Below are 21,969 nucleotides of genomic sequence, written 5' to 3'. Positions count from 1 at the left end.
GCCTCCATCCATGCATGGCAAAGTTAATAGGACACCCTGCCATCGTCCCCACCCCCCCCAGGCCTCAGGAAAGAAGTCTCCATTATCCCCTCTTTGTTGTGAACCCTCTGCCTCAGACAGCAAATCATGTCAGGCTACTTCTGAGGGGAGGGAAAGTGAGCTTGGTGTTAAGGGCCATGCCCGATTAAGTAGAGTGCCCTAGTGGTCTCCCACTCGCATGGAGTGGGACAGTGGGTGTGTTCACGACTCGTTCTGTACCTCATCCATAGTGTGCTCAACTGCGTTTACAGTAGCAGTGCTGTGTTCATCAGTGACAGTGTGTACAGGTAAACAGATAGACGAATGAATGGATAGACTGATGAATGGAAACGTTTGACAGGGAGAGGTAGATAACAGCTGATACACACACACACACATATAGTGTATAAATAGATAGATAGACAGACAGACACATAGATAGATACAGTAGATAGATGTATAGATAGACTGATATAGATAGATAGATAGATAGATAGATAGATAGATAGATAGATAGACAGATAGATAGAAGGCAGTCTGTGTGACTGCTGCTGTCTCAATTTCTGGCAAGCTGAGTCGGAGCCTAGACAGGTGTGTGACATGCCTGAAGTTTTTCTGATGGCTCTGGCGGGCTAATTTAGAGGCAGCGTTGACACTTCTCGGCTGCTTAAACGTTTCCCTCATGGATTATTTATCTCCTTTGTTGTGAGGTGAGCGTCTCCGTACAGGTATGCTTTAGAAGATGATGTTTCCAACCATCAGAACCAAATATTAACTCCAGGAGCGGGGCTTTCCTCTTCACTTTGATCTCACCTGTGTCTCTAAGCACACATATTCTTCACATTTGTCACATATTCTTAATATTTTTTTTTGATTTCCTATACCAGGAAGTTATTATATGTTATAACATCGGCGCTATTGACAGAAAGTTTCAATGCTCTTCTCCTTATATCACTTTGCCCTTTGGCACCCCTGACCCACATCCTTTTGGAAGAAACTTAACAGACAAGGAGTTTCCCTGAGAACTTCATCCAACTTCCACATTACTCTTCCTCTCTTAAACTTCAAATGCCAACGAGTCTCAGAAGTTCGCTTAAGCCACTTTCCCTCTCCGAGAAGAAGGCTAGATTGTGGGAATGCTTTGAAAGTGTAAATCCTTTCTAAGAGTTCACTGCCAAGTCCAGACCACTACACCCCCTCATACCCCCCCCCCAAACCCATTTTGCCCCCCCCCCAGACTCTTCCAACATCAGCACATTATCGTTGTGTGACACAGTGCGCATCTGTCCTGCGACAGCACCAGTCGCTGGTCCATCTCTCCGCTCTCCCTCTCCGCGTGTTTGTTGTTGCAAGGGCCCATGCTCCGTCCGCAAAGCCAGCAAACGCGGGTAAGTAGGCCGGCCCTTTAGGCAGGATAAAAGGGATTGCAAAGTGGCTGAGGGGGAGAGAGAGAGAGAGAGAGAGAGAAAGAATGGGGGAGAAAGAGTGAGAAAGGGAGAGAGAGAGAGAGAGAGAGAGAGAGAAAGAGAGAGAGAGAGAGGGGCTTTGCAAAGCCAATCCTTTGCTCCCTCTCCTCTGGGCTCCGGTCTGCCGCTCAGGCCTGCCAAGACCTCCAGAAACATTTAATTAATGCCGTTTCAGGCCTCTCCACTGGTACGGGCCGCTCTCGCTGCTGATGGGAGACGCAACCCCTTGTTGGAGATAACGTGACATGTGGAGGGCTGGATGAATGCGTATCTCAGGCGCGCACACACACACAAACACACAAGAAGCTTTATGTAGGATTTTTGTCTGTGCTGCTTTGTTTCTATGTCAACAACCAAAAAAAAATATGGATGTGTGTCACAATATGTAAAAATAAAATGGCCATGGGCCTGCCCTTGTTTATTCAGGTCAATGCCCATTCCCTATCTGCAGCTGATTTGTGAAAGCGCAGTGATAGCTTGTGATGCTGACTCTAATGAGGGAGGAGAGTGAAGCTACCTAGAGGGGAGGGGGATTTTGGATAAAGAGCTGGGCTAAAGGGACCTCTTCTGGATTTAGCCTCCAAAAATCCCTATCACATCACGGCTGTAAATGAAGTGTCAGAGACAGGGGGGTTGTTTTGAAACAGGCCTACTCTTTTGTTTACATGAAATGTTATGTTTGTCTTTGTGAGTAGTAGCTTACCAGATCATGATTTATCCTCATCAGTGGCGGGGGATAGATCTACAGGTATGGATATATCGATGCAGGTATTCCAAGCAATTTCTGTCTAAGATCTAACAAATACTAAGAGTAAAAGCATTAGCTTCAGTAACATTACTATTTTTGGGACTTGTACAAAATGTTCTCAATTCAAATCCAAATACTTAACTCATGTTGAGTACCAAGTGTCATGGGCAGTAGATTCTACTCACTAATAAGTGCTAAAAAATCCTGAATCTGAACTCATTGCCAAGGAGTTTCAGTGAAGCCAAGGTGAATTGGGCGCTGAGAAAAAAGCCCATTGAATGAAGTAGACTCACATAAAGGAGCGCTGCAAAAGAAGGATGTGTGCGTGTATTTGGAACTCTGCTCTTAAGCCAAGGCACCGAAATCCAGTTTAGTTCAGGCCCCAGAACGACGCTCAGTCGCTAGAGTCCTTCTATGTAGAGTCCCTGCTTCGGCTATTTTTAGTTTCGTCAGACCAGATGAAGGCCACTAACATGGCTGTTGTTTGATACATCTCATATCTCATGCTGAACTGCCTAAATGACCCATTATTGAGAGATTGGTTATTAATACCGTGTTCCCTTCAGGGTGACGGATGTGTGGTGGGCTATCGATTGGTTTTCCAGTCTGGAGGGAGGGAGGGAGGGAGGGAGGCAGGGAAGGAGGGCGTGACTCTGCTGTTGGGATATAGTGACACAGAGGCCGGGGAGAAGCTCTGTATCGAAGGCAACGAGAAGCTACACAGAACAAAAGAGCAAAACATTTGGTCAGCTCAGAAACGGCTCCTTCATTCATCACACAGAGAGGCGCTCAGTCAACTCGACCGAGCGAGATTCACTACTGCGCTTTGATGGCGACACTGGATTAATAGAACTCGAGCACAGCATCACATTCACTGTAAAGAAAAAAGCACACTTCACATCGACGACAACACAGTGCCTGGCTTTTTTTTTGTGTTGTTGACAGACTAGCAAGGCACTTCACTGAAGAGCTATGGCCATAGTGAAGCCCTCCAGACAGACAACTGATAGAGGGAAAGCGAGCAGAGTGGGAGTTAAGGACAAGCGTGTCCCGAGGCCTGCTGGTACTGCTGCTGCGCCCAAGCCCATGGCTCCGCGTCTGCCTTGCTCGCCCACAGCTTTTCATACATACAGAGTTGCCCTATGCCTGACAATCCTGAGAGCTACTCTGACTGACATGATACTTCGCTGGGATTGGCTTTGGGGTTCACTATAGTGTACAAGTTCACTAACGTGGTGGTAGCGTAGAGGGTAGCCGAGGAGCTGGGCTATAGCGTGCAGTAGCCTGAAAAGGTGTGGGTTCAATTCTCAGTTTCTAAATATAATTCAAGTAAGTCGCTTTGGATAAATGCATCTGCTACATGAGTAAAATGCAGTGTAAGTCTGAGCAGTTACTGTAGGGATAGTCGTCGGGATGTATGGTGTGGCGCGGATGTGTGCTGTTTGTCATCTGAGCTGGGTTTCTTAAGGGGTTCACCATTGATTTATCCCGCCCCTTCTCTTTGGGCAGTGAATGTTTGAAAAACAGCAAACAACAATGTGGATAACAGCCGGGGCTTTCTCCTCCTATAAATCAGTGGCTTCCACTAACTCAAGCCAGAGGTTTGGGGATGACAAAAGGCTGCTTGCGTTTTATTTATTTTTTTTGGTTTTGTTTTTGTTTTTTTTCCATTGTTTTTTCATTTTTTATTCCACAGGAGTGAATGCTACACAAGAGAAGTCTTCAGAGAGTTTATATCCTCTCAGTCCACTATCAGACCCAAACACAGCCTTACCCCCTCCCACTACACAGAGCAAACACACACACAAACGCAGATTACACACACACACACACACACTTACATACAGATACACACATAGACACACACATCTTTTATTCTACAAAGAAGACATGAGTATCATACAGTTGTTTTTTAATTTCGAAATCTTTAAAAACATTTGCACCAAAATGCAGTCATAATTGTGTTGCTCCAAGACCCCCCCCCCCTTTCCCCCCATTCTTAAAGAGGTCATCTGTTCCATCCTCCGTCCCCTCCTGTTGCCCAGCTCATCCCATCGCCTCCCCTCCCCCGCGTCCCCCATCTGGATGACAGCCATACCCTCTCAGCGTCCTGGGCTCCAAGCGCTTCCAGATATTTTCTCCCAAATTGTTTATCTGTACCCAGCCTCTGTTTTGCTTACCCCCCCTCCCTGTGACAACATATCCAGTCCCTCCATGCCCAAACATGCAGAGGAGTAATGTAGCGCTGGGTTAATGTCACTGTCACACTCCATGCCATGTTATTCGGTGTTATCCGTGCAGATTTGTGTGAACGCCGAAAACGCTGGAGAGGCTGAAACACTCCCAACAGACACTTGGTGGTGACTTTGACTGAATGTGGGCTCGGGTGACCGTGATGTGGCCGTGCTTAATTTAGAAAGTACTTCATGTCATGCATGCGTATGAGTCTGATGCTCTGACTTGCATGTCCAATACATCACTCTTAGCACCATGGATACTGCAGTATAAAGGCAAAGGAACCACACACATGACTTAGTTGATTCACCACAACATGTAGACAGAAGACACTAGCCTTCATTTATTGGGAAACGTATAACTCATTATGCTCACACAGTCTTGTGCGATGAGGGGTGGTGCTAGAAATGTTGAGCCGCCCAATAACAATAATGCTGGACATTATGTTCTATGAGGGACCTCTGTCAGTGCAGGGTCCTTGAAATCGTCCCCCCACTTTCCTCGGCTTAGTGTGACTCTGCTATTATACAGTGTATAACACTCACAATAAATGTGACAGGTTTGAACTTTGTATGAAAAGCTGAATGAAGATCACCCTGTGTCCAATTGGGTGAGGGACACAGCCTCTTCCCTTCTGCCACCTCACACATGCGTGGCCCTGGCGACAGCATAAATAAGCTTCTCTGTCAAAACACGTCCAATGTAGCTGGCCCAGAGAGCAAAAGTGCATTGCCACGTCTACTTAAAATGCAGTCTGCGTAATGTTTTTTTTTTTTTACCTCAAATGGATGACATGAAGATGGCATATGGATAGGAGACTGGCTCTGGGCCATAGCTGCGTCTAGCTGGCGTACCTCCAGGAAGGCACAATATCCATCAAGATCTGTCCGGAGCGAAGCGAGCACATTTTTCTCTTGTCAGAACCACTCAGACCCCCCTCCATTTTCATGTCAGACGAATCTAGCGCTCCCCTCTCAACTCCTAACTTTGACTGGATGCCCTTGCCAGCACCCCCTCGTGTGTTTCCTCACCAGAAATGGTGGCAGCCGCGCGTACCACTACATCACACCAGGAAGCTTCCCGGAAATGATGCCATGACATCAAAGCATTGTGATGAAATATTGATCATTTTCAGTCTGGCCTGCAGTCCTTGTTGTGGTGCTGTGAGCGCCTAACAGACGTACGCTGGGTGACTCCTCCATTTCCTGTTCCTCTTCCTGAATGCGCTGAAAGGAGAGTGGAGGACTAGATTTGATCATGATGCATATTCTGAAGGTTGTTGTATAGTTATTGTAGAATAACAGTAACCCTGCTGGTTTTTTTTGTATGATCTGATTTTCTTTCTGTTTTCTGCTTCGGCAGATGCTGTTGTAGCTCTTTGCCTTGCTTTATTTCTCTTCCCCATCTATTCTCAAACACACTTTATTATTATGATTATGATTATTATTATTGTTTTACTCCACGTGAATCTTGGTTAAAGCAGGCTCCCCTGACTTTCTGCACACACCCGGTGTGAGGGCCTACTCCTCCTCAGCAGCTCTCCTTGGTGCTGAAGTTGCAGTGCTATTCCTCGCTGTCCCAGCAGCCCTGAGACACTTGCGCTGAGCAACACACAACTTCCTCCCTCTCCTCCTCCTCCTCCTCCTCTTCCTCCCATCCCTGCATGCCCTTGTTCCTCAAAACGCTGAAAGGACAGGAAAGGAGAGAGGCAGGAGGGTGTGTAACTGGTGGTATCCACACACAGCCATGGCAGTTCCTTATGCAGAGATGACAGAACCAGGAAGTGTTCAGTCTTATCTTGTTGAGTCATTGGACTGGATGACAGCACAACTTGTGTGAAGACAGTGGGGTAGCTGGCTGAGATTAGAAATAGGCTTAGAATTGGCCTGATTTGTTGTATGCAACATGCAAGGTATACTTGAGGAGATTATTATACTACTTTGATTTGCATGTTAAGAGTGTTTTCCTTCTGCCTCATTCCCACTTATGAAAAACATTTACTGAATGTGTGTCATGTGATATGGGAAAGTCTTGATTTGCTGTAATAGTGCAATTTCCAGTACCAAAAATGACATCATAAAATGCACAGCATCCCACAATACTGTATTTAGATTCAACGGTCTGAATTCTTCTGGACCGGAATGCAAGGTTTTACCAGTTAGCGTTTTACAGGGCAACAGTGATCTGCTTGCAATCAGGCTATGACATAGATTGGTTTCTGATTATTTTCTCATAATGTTTTTTCTCATGTAAAATCAATCAATCAATCAATCAATCAATCAATCAATCTGTCTGCCTATCTATCAGCAACATTATTGCTCCTTTAGCTCTGTGCACTCGCTTTGCCCCTTGATGGTCTTTTTGGCCCTCACCATCAACTTCAAGGCACCTAACCCAAACCTTATCTTAACCCTAACCCAAATGTTATCTTAAACCTAATCTTGAAGTTGATGGTGTATGGGCCCAAAAGACCATAAATCGTTGCCTGCTTGTGTTCACCTAATAGAAAATCTAACATGCTGCATTTACCGCTTTTTATGTGAAGAGTGTCCTTGCTTTGCTTGCAGTGTTTTGTTTGGTGGTGATAGACTCTCTGGAGGGCTTATTCAGGAAATTGAGGCTGAGGGAGAGAGAGAGAGAAAGAGAGAGAGCTCTCATTGACATTTTCCAGCAGTGTCTTTGGTGCGCAGAGCACGCACACCTGCACAGACTTTTTAAGGTGGACCTGGCAGTAACCCAGGCAATGTCATAACTGACTATGACTATATTACTGGAAATATCACTGTACCAAAACTGTCAGTCTTCAATTTAGTAGGCGTTGAATGCTTAGCTCACTGATAGGCCTCAGGGTTAAACACAACAATCACCTGTTTGGTAATAGAATGCAATGTTCTTTCAGCCTATGTTAGACTCGAGAGGTTTTAGCAGACATAAATGGCAAAGAACCAGAATATCTTCATATTATCAGTTCACACAGGGCGGCATCTCACGTCTCTGGTATTTTTGGCTACTGCATGTTGTTAAAAAACAATAGCCTAGGCGTTTTGAGAATGCGTGCTGGGGCATACACATGTCTTAGCTGAAATATGATATCTCCATTGACCAGTGAATTTTACAGCAATGTTTTTTTCCGCTCGTTTGACTCGGATGTTATTTCTGTAAGACTACAGATAGGGAACAAGAGAGATCACAGAGGAGGAAAAAAAACACGTGTGAGAGAATTGTCATTGGACGTAGGCAAAGACGGAAGCCCAAATATGGAGTGCTGCTGTATTAGTGGGAATACAGCACTGTGGATACCAGGAATTGAACATCTGTCTGAAAACATGACGACGTGTCTGGATAACCAGTGTCAATTCAGTTCTGTGGGTTGTTGTGGTGGGTTCTACGCTCGACGCCCAATTTCAGGCGTATAGGTGCACCCCAAAACAGGCAGACCCCAACACCATCGCCTAGCCTACACATGAATGAAAGTAAGCGAAATGAGTGCATAGTGCTGATGGGCTATGCGTTTCGGTGATGTCATATCGTTCTATGTTTAGGGTATTTTCCTTTTATGATAACAAATTGATATCTAGCCTAAGCATCGGTTTTGTCCGCGGTTACAGTAGCCTTGGCTATGCCGTTTTCTCAATAAACTGTGCTACTGTATCTATAGGCTAGCCCAGACGACCGTTTCAGTAGCTTGTGCTATCAACACAACGGCGTTTATAGCCTCCCGAAATCATACAGTCGACCTTTGTGGATGCAGATAAAATGGTGATATCGAGCGAATAGAGCATCAGCCACATTTAGCCTACACGACAAGCGTTGGGTTCGGTTAAAGGTAAGGTGCTATGCGGATACACCATCTCTGTTGTGCTGGTTCGAAGATCTGCCATTCATCTATCGGTTATTGTTGGGCTACAGCCTGCGGCTGCTTGACATTTTCGATTCAGTAACCCATCGACTTATTTGCTATACATTTATTTCATGATTATTAGTTATTTTGAAAGAAGCATCACTGATGATTCGGTTGTAGCCTAACGCGCATCAGAGTATCCCTTTAGACACGCAAGGTGGCAGTTTATGAGGCTACACTGTATCTATTTTTGTAACAATACCCAGCGCTTTGCTGGACGCGGTGCTTTCTCTCCCTCGAAAAGCTGAATTCATTTTAAAATATGTGATGCTCTCAGCATTGTCGATGTTGTTCGTAGGCTACTGGCTCTGTTTCACGGGATGCATTTGAATAGACATTGTATAATGCAGAACACAATGGATGGATCCGATTTCGAACGATTGAGTTATTTCTTAACCTTAATTCAGCATTTTTTTGCAACTACGAAAATGTTTTTTTTATCCAGACCAGTGCCACTGTAGCGCTATTATGTAATTTCGCTTGCTTATCCTATCTTTGGCTATCATTAGATCCAGTGTACAGGCAGTAAGGGATAGTCGGGAAGTGATGCCTATGAACAAAAACGAAAAATGCATTGTCTGCAGGACTACACATCTTGGTACATTGGTTTTAGGATCAATTAAATGTGAGCTCTCAATACTTGGTTTTGATGCATTGGTGAGAGTGCCATAATTGTGGACAGATCCAACCTATTTGCAGCACCCAGCATGTTCTTTTGGTCCAAAAACTGTGCCCTTTAAATGGCTAGCCCTTAAACAGACTGTTACATAATTGCATATGCATTTTTAATAGATCCACCGGCACACTACAGTGACACCAAACAAAGGGTCTTTTTTATCGTCTTACTTTTATTTAATTATTATTTTTATTTTTGTCAACGTTATTGAGTTTTACACAAACAGAGACTGTAGCCTCACACATAGCCTGAATTGTGTGTCTGTAAGGTGGAGACATTATAGTCCAATAAGCATTTTAGAAGTTTCAAAATGTGTTGTCTTGAAGCTATTTTTAATTAGATACATTTCAGACATTAGACTGATTCTTTATAGCTAAGGATGGCATATTCAACAGTACCCTTTTGAATACAAGCAAGTTATACACTTGCAACCTGATTGCTGTGTGATTGGTCCTCATAGTTTGTTTGTTTTAAGAAAACTGCAGTTTATTGCTTGTCATTATGGATACTCTGGTACTGTGACTTGACCTGGTGTGTGTGTGTGTGTGTGTGTCCTTCCACCGACAGGCTCCCAATGCTGAACATGTCCTCTCCCACTGACCTCAAGTCTCCTTGCGTAACGCGGAACGGCATGGTCAAGCTGCCCCCCCAGCCCAATGGCCTAGGCTCTGCCAGTATCACCAAAGGGACTCCCGCTGCCAAGAACCGCCTGTGCCAGTCCTCCTCGGTACCCACCATCCTGCCTCCACCCAGCCTGCCCTACCACCTGGAGCCCCTGCCCACGGCGGCCTCGCTGCTGGGGCCAGACCTGGACACTAGCCCCCTGACGGCCATGAAGCCGCCGCTGCGGCAGTTCCCCCTGAAGCCCCTGATGGAGCGGCAATTGGTGCTGGACGAGAAGGTGCTCAACCGGTTGCTGTGGTACTTCACCACGACCGAGAAGTGCATCCTGGCCCAGGTGTGCAAGACGTGGCGGAAAGTGCTCTACCAGCCCAAGTTCTGGGAGGGCGTGACGCCCATCCTGCACGCCAAGGAACTGTACACGCTCCTGCCCAGCGGGGAGAAGGAGTTTGTCAGTTTGCAGGCGTTTGCGCTGCGGGGCTTCCAGTCCTTTTGTTTGGTGGGAGTCTCCGACTTGGACATTTGCGAGTTCATCGACAACTATCCCCTGTCGAAGAAAGGCGTTAAGTCTGTCAGCCTGAAGAGGTCAACCATCACGGATGCAGGGCTCGAGGTAACCACCACATTCATATATCACAAGGATTTGTTTGTGTTTCATTCATTCATTTGGAGCATACAGTACATAGATGATATCTACCCTCAGAAATGCTGATGCCTTTTAATGAAGTACAGTAAAATCAAACCACTTAGTTCCTATAATATGATAGTTCTCCTGACTTCCATGTCCCACTCAGATCCGGAGACAGTTTAATGCCTTTGTACCTGCTGCATATACATTACAAATACAGGAATGTTCTCCATTGTGTTCTTGTGTGCTTGACATCCAGAATGTTCTCATTTCAATAGCCTCATTTTCATGTCCTCACCCTCGTTCCATTGCGCATGTGATTGTCAGTAGCCCAACAGTGTATGGTGGGGCCCTGGAAAAGTGCCCTTGGAATGACACCAAAATGGCTGGAAGGGCCCTTCAAAACATTGCTGAAACCTCTTAGAGTATTACTCTGTCACACTGAAAATGTGTGTTTGGCAAACATTAAGTGAGTGTGTCTGAATATAAATAGATAGACCACTCAGCACAGATCCACTTGCATTTTGTACTCAATGATCTCTGAACTCATGAGCTCGATCGTGATCTATGAATACATTGCTATTTGCTAATATTGAACACTCAGGAACGATATAGTCAAATAGCCACAATGGCAAACATGAAAATCACACATATGACATGACTAAGCATGTCCACTGTCTTTTTAAGGCCACGATTCACTGTCTCAGTATTTTATGCTGCTATCTTCTGCTAAATATGTACTTCTCAGACAAAAAACGTGTCAAGAGTCTCAAACGAATCAAGAGTGTGTTTTTCTCTTGTGTTTACGCATTTTTTACTTATGTAATTACAGAGTAACAGAGTTGAGTATGTCTTATCCTTGGCCTTGGTTACATCTGTGATTCAGAAAGGAAAATAAAACAAATGCATTTTACTCTTTTAGTAGGCTACTAACTAATACGTTTGTACAATATTGGTAATTCTGCAGTGTACAGCCTTCACTTTGTTATAGTCTAATTTGTAGCAAACATGAAAAAAAAAGAAAATCTGTCACTGTCAGAAGAGCGTGCGTACATGCCTCTGTGCAATAGCTATTCTAGGAAAGGGCTTGTGTTGCCATGGAGAATGCTGGAATTGTTAAGAGATGATGAGTGTGTGTGTGTGTGTGTGTGTGTGTGTGTGTGTGTGTGTGTGTGTGTGTGTTTGCATGTGTGTGTGTGTGTTTCATGTTCAAGATACACAGAAGTGCTCAGCTCTGTGGATTTTATGGGGACAGTGTCCCTCCTTGGTGGGTCGAGTACAGTCCACGTGACTCATGTCAGCAGAGGAAGACTACCAGCGAGAGAGAGACTGACAGAGCAGTGGTTGTTGAATGTCACCCCAGTTGGTTACAAGAGCTGTTTGTTTTCCGGAATGTTTGTTTTCAGCTGTGACCACAGGCCGATGCCGCCAGTGTGTTTCACGAGGCTAGGCCATCCCTGCTTATTTATGCAGTTAGCCTGCCCTGTTGTCCGAGTGTCCCTGTTGTTGGTCACTGTCTGTGGGCCAAACAGCACGGAGCCGTGCCAACTGGTCCCACAATCAGGAAGTGTTACAACCCTGAACTAAATGAACCTTAATGGCTTGCTGTTGCTAAGTGATTGAACCTTGGAAAAAGAAATGGATGACCCTTTTTCAGTCTTGTTAACCGGGGTTCGTGGTATCTTGTGACCTTGTGTGATTGGCAGTCTCAGTCGATCACGTGATGTAGGTCAGAATCAGAATTCCTGGGAGGCCGTGATGAAATTCCGCGTTCTGTCTCCCAGCCTGTTCACATTTTAGCAACGGCCAGGATATGCGGTGTTCAGGATCGCCGTGAAAAATCCCCCCGCCACGGCAGACTTCAGATCAAGTTCTTTTATGTAATTAGACATGGTTGTGTAATCAACCTTGGGAGCCTCACACTCTTAGATATCTCTTGGCAAGATGCTTAATGAGGAAGTAGAATAAGATGTGCTTCTCTGCCGAATACCAGTGAGGTCTGCTTCACCCCAAAGAGCTGGATAAATACCAGACAGACATTAGTGTGTGTCTGCCTGCTATGTATGAAATGAAAATAAACACACATGATGGAAATTATGATCAAATGCATTTTGTCTGTTGAATGTCCAGACACTTCCTGTAGCTTGCTAACAGGATATGTGAAGTGGTTGGTACCTGATCTTAAATGTATCTTACCCAGGTTGAGAAAGTGTGGGTTAAAAACCTCAGAAGTAGAACTGCTGGCATGCATCGTGATTTCTCCGAGGTTACGCAATGCCTCAGCAAATGAGCCCCATGGTGCTGTGCTACCGTGGATGACAGCTTGAGACAGGAGAGTAGTTTTGGAAGCTAGATATTAAGGGCTTAAAGAGGAATGGGTAGGGTTAGAGTTATGGTTGACATTTGAGGTGGAGATTGAGTATGCCTTGAGAAGAGAAGAAGAGGAGATGAATACAGAGTTGAGCATTTGCCCTCTGTGCATTATAGCCTATGTGTGTGGGGAGTTGTAGTTGAATTGTGAAGTCTTATACAATCTCAGAACCGTGTCTTGTGTGGTCCTAAGTAATTGATCTTGTGAATAGAGAGTATTGTTTTTGTATCCAGATACTTAGCACTGGTAGTATTACTGGCTTTAGGTAGGTACAAGTTGTCAAAATACAGGGATCTATCTTAACGATCAGAAACGGATAGTCAGAGGCGTAAAGTTTATACACATTAAAGGCGTGGCCAGTCCATATTCACTCATTTGAAGACTTTGATTATGTGATCATACATTGGGCGTGTGGCGCAAAAAGGTTGTTCTTATGTTTCTTAATCAGTCATGGCTGTGCTTTGGGCATATCATCCATTAAATCATCCATTGGGGCAGCCGTGGTGTACTGGTTAGCGCATCGGACTTGTAACCGGAGGGTTGCCGGTTCGATCCCCGACCAGTCCACCACGGCTGAAGTGCCCTTGAGCAAGGCACCTAACCCCTCACTGCTCCCCGAGCGCCGCTGGTTGGGCAGGCAGCTCACTGCTCTGGGTTGTGTGATTCACCTCACTGTGTGTTCACTGTGTGCCGTGTGTTCACTAATTCGGTTAAATTGAGTTAAATGCAGAGAACTGAATTTCCCTCACGGGATCAAAAAAGTATATATTCTATTCTTCTATTCTAAAGGAATGAGAATGGCATCTGTCACTTTAACAGCAAGCAGAGCAACAGTGCATCCATATTTCGATAGTCAGCGGAGTATTTGAAGGAATCGGCTTGCACCAAACCCTGCTTTACTAACACCTGTTAGTGACTAGCAGAGTATAGCCTACACACATCTGCACTCGTCTGTTATTTGAACTCAAAGGCAAAAGTGAAACTGACTTCACCGTGGTCTCATAGTCAACGACAAAACGATTCTACACAGTGAATTACTTTCACTATTGACTGACAAGGTTGCCATCAGCCTGAAAAAAGCAACACTTACAGCAATAATATTCGAATGACTAGATAAAAATCCTAAGGATATTTATCCAGCAGAGGAGTTGCTGCTTACATCTTGTGACAGTGCATCTTCAGCTGTGCTGCATATGCAGTGGCATACGAATTTGTAGAGGGTGTAAACATAGTGACTTTGGGGTCGTGCGCCAGACCACATCTTATGTTGCTAATTACCTCTGGACAATTTAAGATTTAATAAAAGTAAAAAAAAACAATCCGCCCCTGGATGGGTGTAAGACCTTGCGTGGGTGCAAGATAGGGGCCATAATGTTATTCAGATGAGTGTCAAGTCTCAGGTTGAAGAATGATACGGAATCTTTACGGAATACTCCTCCGCACGTTGAAGACATGTGTCATTGAAACATGGTCACATATGTTGGGAGGCACATGAAATCCCCACATACTGTACCGTGTTTATGATGCAATTCTCGTTATGTGCCGCTTGCACGGGACACAGACGCAGGACTATATTTGGGGCCCCTTGTTTTTTAATCACTAAACCAACTCCCAGTCATTTCATACTCGGGATGGCCACCAGAGACTGTAGCACAATACTGCATGGTATTCTTTGATACACTGAGATACAATATCACATGTGTCAGATGAGTCACATTTCGCTCTTGAGATGTGCAGACATTGATATCGACATCTTCCAAGCCCAGGGTTTGAACTCCACCTTCCTCCATAGTGGTTCATCTTTTGCATGTGAGCTGCCCACATTGTGGTGCATGTGTAAACACGTCATCAGCGTAAATTTGGCAGGGTAACAAATTCTGCCGGTATATGAATATGACTATACAAATACATTTTAGATTAGATATATTATATATGATTAGATATGTGTTTGGGTGAATATTTACACTTTGATAGCACTGTGCAGTTGGATATACTGTACTGAACTGTATGTTCGAGAGGTTATGAGACTTGTGTGGTTGTCCGCAGGTGATGCTGGAACAGATGCAGGGCCTGATGCACCTGGAGCTGTCGGGCTGTAATGACTTCACCGAGGCGGGCCTGTGGTCGAGCCTGAACGCACGGCTCACCTCGCTCAGCGTCAGCGACTGCATCAATGTGGCAGACGACGCCATCGCCGCCATCTCCCAGCTGCTGCCCAACCTGTCCGAGTTGAGCCTGCAGGCCTACCACGTCACGGACACGGCCATGGCCTACTTCACCGCCAAGCAGGTACAGTCCCAGCTAATTGGGAGCATGGAAGGGAGGGTTGTAATTTGAATGGCTGTTTAGATCAAATGTCAACAACCTGATCCCAATCTACCTTTAATCAAAAAATATGATATCTAGATAAACGTTACACATTTTTACTCCTCCTGGATATTGATATAGTGGTGTCAGGTATTGCAATATTTACTTTAACATTTTACTTACATAAGCCTACTCTGGTAGTGTTTCTTCCCCAAGTTCTTAAGACTCTTACCTCACATCAGAAATGTATCACAAATGCTCTTGATTGTAAAATGTAAAGAATCCCTTTAATATCATATTGTGGCATGGCATTGTCATCAATGTAACAATTCCTATTCCCTGTGGGGAGCAAGCTACTAGTTTGCTAGCCTATTCTAACTGCTAGCTGGGGGCAGCCGTGGCCTACTTGTTAGGGCTTCAGGCTTGTAACCTGAGGGTTGCCGGTTCGATCCCCAACCAGTCCACGGCTGAAGTGCCCTTGAGCAAGGCACCTAACCCCTCACTGCTCCCCGAGCGCCGCTGGTTGGGCAGGCAGCTCACTGCTCTGGGTTGTGTGATTTACCTCACTGTGTGTTCACTAATTCGGTTAAATTGGGTTAAATGCAGAGAACTGAATTTCCCTCACGGGATCAAGAAAGTATTCTATTCTATTCTATTCTAGCTGCTAGCCTATTGTAGCCTATTCTGGCCCATTCACACCACCCTGTCTGGTCTATGCTCCCCAGGGCTATACCACCCACACGCTGCGACTGCACTCCTGCTGGGAGATCACCAACCACGGCGTAGTCAACATGGTGCACAGCCTGCCAAATCTGACCGCACTGAGCCTGTCCGGCTGCTCCAAGATCACGGACGACGGCGTGGAGCTGGTGGCGGAGAACCTGCGCAAGCTGCGCAGCTTGGACCTGAGCTGGTGTCCGCGCATCACCGACATGGCGCTCGAGTACATCGCCTGCGACCTGCACAAGCTGGAGGAGCTCGTGCTCGACCGGTGAGCGGGATATGACCTTACTTTACGAAAACATTAATAACATTAGCCGAAATGATCAGAAAAGCCAACTCCAGTAATATTTACGTTTACCTAGCAGAAGCTTTTTATCCAAAGCAAGACACACACGCTTGTGAACTCAGTGGACTCAATTCTAACTTTAGTGTTCCACCATCTGGTGCTGTTTTCCTTGAAGCCAGCAGCTGCTCCATGATCTACTGGTGCTATCTTTCACAATATCTTGAGAAAAGGATGATAGTGAAGGAGAAAAGAGTTGTCGGAGAGAGGGAAAGAATGGGAGAAAGGTGAAGGAGAGGAATAGTCAAAGAGTCAATCAGTGTGCCTCTTCCACCAGAACTCCTACTTTATCTTTTTGTGGGTTTGTGTCTTTTTAAATCTTGAAAAGAAGACTGTACAAGCTGGAGGAGCATTTTCTGGTTCAGTGAGTGGGATGGCGGGAACCAGGGAGTCAGCGTAGGAGGGAAACAAGTACAGTATATTTGGAGAGAGGAGAAGCATCCGTGGTTCTCGCGTGGCTTGCTGTGAAAAGCACGCACCACACCCGTGCTGTTGTGAGAAACTATAGGTTGCATCAGGTCTATGTGGCAGTGTTGCGCTCCTTTGATAGAAAGACAGCCAGTTGCTCATCATCTACCTGAAAAGCTTCTGTGATATACATACTTTAGTCGTCGACACTGTTGCTAATGGGATTAGCTTGATGCTACATTCATGTAATTTATGTAGAGCCATACCGAGAATTTTACATATACTGTGGATTAATCGTCATGTCCCAGTTGATGAATATGTAAGAAAGTGAAGACCAAATGTGTTCATATGGAAATTAAGTTCAGATGTCTTTCTCTGTAAACCCAGTCAAGGCCCCTTTCTAAGTCTGAATCGTTTTCATGATACTAAATGTACAGTAAGTGTGAGAAGAATGTTGAAGAAGGGGAATCAAGACTTCAACAACACAGACAGAGAAATAATAAGGTTCTTGAAAAGTGACACAGAGACACAGAAGCTTAAATTAACGAAAACATCAACAGCTATTTGACCCTTTGTCCTTTAGCCATTGCAGATTTTTATAGGAAAGAGTTATACAAGCCAACAAAACCTTAGCAAATAGAGATGTATTGGTTTAAGCTTATATTTACCTCAGACATACGTTAAACCTACAGTACTTCCCTGTGTACAAGGGCGTTGATGTTTAACTACATATCGGAGCTTAGAAGCCAGCATATATTCAGATTAACATTTCTGCACTACACTGTTGAATAAAATTGTGTAGAAGACTGTGGACCAAAGACAGGATTTATTGAAAGCAATGCTGGAGTTGAAGGTGCTATTGATAGGAACTGTGTGTCCCAGCAGTCGTAAAAGTACAAGCTGGGTACAGCTGTTGTACTCTCTTCACACAAGAAGAGACCTGAAAAATGCTGTAACATGTTATAGTCATTTCTTAATTTGGTGTGTCTGTGTGTGTGTGTGTGTGACTCTCTCTCTCTCTCTCTGTGTGTGTGTGTGTGTGTATTTTCCATACTTAGGTGTGTGCGGATCACTGACACTGGATTAGGCTACCTGTCCACCATGTCTTCTCTGCGGAGTCTCTACCTGCGTTGGTGCTGTCAGGTACACTAAAACCTTAATCTCCCTCTAAACTATTGGATGACTATATCATCCACATCTCATTCTGTCTTTCAAAGTTTTACTCTTTCACCCTCAAATTATACCTGTCTGTCCGTCTCTATACTGCATATATACACACATGTGAGTCTAGCCCAGGGATGGGCAGAAATACATCAAAATATATTCTAAAATAAAATATAAAATATTGTACCTTGATTTAAGTGTATCAGAATGAAGTACAAAATACAGTAGCCACGCCATGCATCAAGCTAAAATACTATATTTTTTGTATTTTGACTCTTTAAAGGGAGCATAAAATCACTTTGCAAACCTTTCATGTCTGTATATTAATCTATTCCTTCATCAGTGCACTGACTCTGTTGATTAAAGGTGCACTATGCAATATTGTCACCTTAATATAACCTGTACAAAGCCAATTTGATGGTAGATGAACTTGTAATAGGCAAATCGTTCGCCTAGCATAGCCATGCAGCATAGCCATACAGCATAGCTGTAGCGAGTCGCTAACGAGAAAACCAGCCATGCTACTTCAAGAACAGTCAACTCAAAGGCATCTTGCAAGAATCGTCAGTATATACAGTAGCTCTCTGGAGATAGTTTATGCCTGTTGTTAACCTCCCAACTGAACTTGTCAAGTGGTACAAAGTGGTGACAAGTCTCTGGCATCATCAGTGCATGCCCAGATTGAGCAATGTTGCAGGGCAACCACACAACCGGTTCCATGCGTTCCAATTGGATCATTCAAGTTCTCAAGAAACTTGAGGTTGCTACTAGGGAGTGTATTGTGTATGTGAGCAACCTACAAGTTATTCATCATGTGGATCACCCTCTTGAATCTTCTTGACATTGTCAATGCCCATATTGTTAGATATTGCACTGCGTGATGCCTTTGATCAGTAAGGATCATGACCCTTTTAGTTTGTTTTTAATGAACTGTGTACCATGTACAGGAAGTGCTAAATGGTGTTATATTGATGCCACAGAGGATAAACATGAGCTTTCATCGTGTTGCTTTAGGTGATGCATGGGGCAACATTTTGAGCAATGTTGCAGGGCAACCACAAACCACATAACCAGTCCCATGTGTTTTGATTGGATGATTAAAGTTGTCAAGAAACTGATGAATAAAGTTTGCACAGAACTTCTCATGAATCTTAATATTCTAATCACAACAAGTGTAGGCTAATCAGTTAAGCACCAGTCAGTGGCTACATTTATTGTTTTGCACTTTTGTGATGTCATCACATCACCAAGCATATTGGTTTTACCAAAAATATTTTCCAGCATTTTTAATCTACAAAATACACACCTATTTGGACACACAACATGAAGCCATTTTCTTCAACCCAATAAAAAACAAATTAGTTTGATACAATACACAATTTAAATGCATCTTTCATAAAAAAAATGCCCACCCCTGCTCTAGCCTTTTCAATTTGGTCTTGGTCTGCCTAATGCTTCTCTGTTTGTCTGTCTGTCCCCTTTGTCTGCAGGTTCAGGACTTTGGCTTACAGCATCTCTTCGGTATGAGAAGCCTGAGGCTGCTCTCCCTAGCCGGTATGCCAGTCATCTACTCATAACTCGTCCTCTGTCAGACCCGCAGCAGATTCGGCTACCACACTCTTATTGAGACGTTTTGCGTAACAGAGCGTTTGTTAGCTGCTCTGGTTTAATTTGATAGAGATATCAGGGGCTTGGCTGACCACAGTTGAATAGCCCGAGGAATAGAGTTGCCAGCGTTTTCTACGAGTCAAAGATGCTTTAGATGGCATGTTGAGTATTGTTGTGGTCTATCTCTGAAAGATACTGTGTTAGAATCAGTCATGTCCGTAGATGTAAACATCATTATTTGAACTTATTTAAGAACTTGATAAAGACCTTGACAAATTATCGGTTGTCACTGCTGATTACAGTAATTTTCAAGCAGTATAAACCTTGATGTTGAAGTTTATGAAATGAATCGGTTATTCATAACAATCTCTGTGTAGAACATTTCAGCATCACTGAACAGGTACACGTCTGAATAGAATATGGCTAAACTGCTGTAATCATAGACTGTGGTTTTAATCAATACTGTACTGCAAAAGGGAATCCACTGGATGATTTAAGATTTAAAAGTATATTGATTGCTTGAAATGGAGCACACAACTTCAAACATTCTGATAACATCAGACACAAATTATTTCTTCACTTGAAGTCCTGCAGCAGTGCTTTTGGTGTTTTTTTAATGCATTCTCAGTGGTTAGATTGTTAGTTTTTTTATGACAAGATGGTGATGATTTAATTTCAATTTTTTCAATGAGTGTGATCCTCCCTCCAACCAAGCTTTTCAAAACACAGTGAATACATACTATGTCTATTAGCGACATACAGTATTCCTCTTGGCTATGGTACCGTAATTGCCTGACTATTAGCCGCGGCTTATGCACTGATTTTGCTAAATTTCTGCAGCTATGAGGTTAATAATGGGGGCAGTTAATATGGCTTATAAACATACAATGTGGCTAAAACAAAGGAAATTACTGTATTGCTCTCTAAATGTCTATTGTTCTTGCTTGTATTCTATCTGATTTTGTGTTTAACATTGCTCTGAGTGTGTGGGCTATATTTAGAGACAGTGCCAGAGTGTTCCTGTTGTATCCGCTCACCCACTCAGCCACCCGTCTCCCCTCTGCTGCTTCCTTCCTTCTCCTGACTTAGGCTGCCCCCTGCTGACCACCAACGGCCTCTCAGGCCTGATCCAGCTGCAGGACCTGGAGGAGCTGGAGCTGACCAACTGTCCGGGGGCCACGGCCGAGCTCTTCAAGTACTACTCCCAGCACCTGCCCCGCTGCATGGTCATCGAGTAGCCACCGGGGGGCAGCGGAGAGCGCCGGTAGAGGCAGCACACCACCACATCACCAAACTCCTTCTCTCCTTCAGTTTGAAAGAAAATTTAAAAAAACGACAAGACGACTTAAACTGAACTTCATCCAGGACCCTAGGGGGCAGTGAACAACATAAAAAAAAGGGAATGCGAAAAATAAGCAAGGGTCTTGCGTTGACGGATGGAAGCGTGCGCAGAGAAATGACGAGACGGCGACAGAGACGAGACGAGACGAGACAAGGAGCGGGGAAAAAGCAATGGCCTCAACAGACATGCGCAAAAGGGATGATATGTGTGTGTATAGAACATGTGACAATTCGTTCCTGAGTCTAGATTTTCATTTTCGACCACTGGATAGACACAACAGGCGTTACGTGCTCACACAGGCATTGTACACTCAAAAACACATTAACGTCAGCTGAAATAACACGAAACGCCAACAACAATAACACACACATGTGAACTCCATGGAACTCTTGAGTCCTAACTTTGGTGTTCCACCATCCGGTGTTTTTTTTTTTTCTTTTTTTCTCTTAAAGCCAGCAGGTACTACAGTACATGATCTGCTTATGCTATCGTTCATAATTCCATGAGAGAAAGAGTGAATGATGAAGAAGGAGAGGAGAGTTGTAGAAAGAAGAGAAAGAGTGAGAGAAGGGTGAAGGAGAGGAATCGTTAAGAGTGAGATTGCTCTCAATCCATGTTCCCCTTCCACCTGGACACCTCCTTTCCATTTTTGTGTCTTACCAGATAAACAAGAAAAGAAAAAAACAACTTCAGATCTTAAAAAAAATTAAGACTTCAGACAAAAGGAACCGCTATGTAGATTTTCTGCGTCAGAGCTGCACGCTTACACCGCTTCTTGTCATGCGAAATCTTTTTTGCTGTTACTCTCTTTTTTAAATATTATTTTTTTAAGTATTATTTTTTGATGCTGATATTTGAAATGAAGAAAAACGATGAAGATGATGATGTTGGGAATTGTGGATGAAGATTACTGTGAAGCCTTTCACCGTGAAGGGTTTGGACGAGAGAGCTATATCACGCCCCAGGTACAATGATGGTTTCAAGCAGAGTGGACACTACCGTGCTTCAGCAACAAACCAGCAGCATTGCGACTGTCTGCAAGCACCGCTCGCGTCCTGAGGACCTGTTAGCCTGATAAACAAAACACATTTTTAGTGCAAACGTACCTAGAACAGCCCCACGAAAAACTGTGCGGCTCGGTTGGATTTTTAGTTTTTTTTTTTCTTCTGATTTTTCGAGGGTTCAAAAGGGACTGTGCTGTACATACACTAGATATTATGTTGAGCTTGGCCTTTTAATGACACACAAAAAAATTAGTTTTCATTCCAGTTTTTGTTTCGGTGTCAAATTTAATTAGTGGCTTGTGTGCAGGTCTCAATACTTCAAATGAAAATGAAAATGCAGAACTGTGTCGTAACTTAACTTTCCGTTGGTGTCGGGCTGCTGCTACTCGTCCACCACAAAGTCAGA

General features: G+C 44.1%; 1 protein-coding gene across 2 annotated transcripts; it reads left to right on the top strand.

Annotated features, from left to right (window-relative positions):
* The first annotated feature begins 7,847 nt into the window (after window positions 1–7,847).
* On the top strand, window positions 7,848–20,984 carry fbxl16 (F-box and leucine-rich repeat protein 16). Of its 2 annotated transcripts, XM_062532668.1 has the most exons (7): window positions 7,848–7,940; window positions 9,612–10,278; window positions 14,711–14,953; window positions 15,697–15,962; window positions 17,504–17,588; window positions 19,100–19,163; window positions 20,307–20,984. In XM_062532668.1, the coding sequence occupies exons 2-7, from the start codon at window positions 9,619–9,621 to the stop codon at window positions 20,453–20,455; spliced, it is 1,467 nt and encodes a 488-aa protein (XP_062388652.1). In that variant the 5' UTR covers window positions 7,848–7,940; window positions 9,612–9,618; the 3' UTR covers window positions 20,456–20,984. The 2 variants fall into 2 exon arrangements, with proteins under 2 accessions (XP_062388652.1, XP_062388653.1); XM_062532669.1 differs by lacking the exon at window positions 7,848–7,940 and having other exon boundaries at window positions 9,588–10,278.
* Window positions 20,985–21,969: the final 985 nt, after the last annotated feature.

The sequence above is a fragment of the Sardina pilchardus genome, chromosome 3, assembly GCF_963854185.1.
Source record: "Sardina pilchardus chromosome 3, fSarPil1.1, whole genome shotgun sequence".
In the NCBI taxonomy this organism is placed as follows: Eukaryota; Metazoa; Chordata; class Actinopteri; order Clupeiformes; family Clupeidae; genus Sardina; species Sardina pilchardus.
Note: the sequence above shows the minus strand (reverse complement) of the source record. Positions and strands in the feature narration are given on the sequence as shown.

What these genes read in the sequence shown, in the direction of transcription:
- fbxl16 (XM_062532668.1), top strand. Translation starts at nt 9,619, where the DNA reads ATGCTGAACATGTCCTCTCCCACTGACCTCAAGTCTCCTTGCGTAACG. An exon ending in ACCTGCGTTGGTGCTGTCAG is followed by an intron (nt 17,589 to 19,099) that starts GTACACTAAAAC and finishes CTTTGTCTGCAG; the next exon opens with GTTCAGGACTTTGGCTTACA. An exon ending in GAGGCTGCTCTCCCTAGCCG is followed by an intron (nt 19,164 to 20,306) that starts GTATGCCAGTCA and finishes CTCCTGACTTAG; the next exon opens with GCTGCCCCCTGCTGACCACC.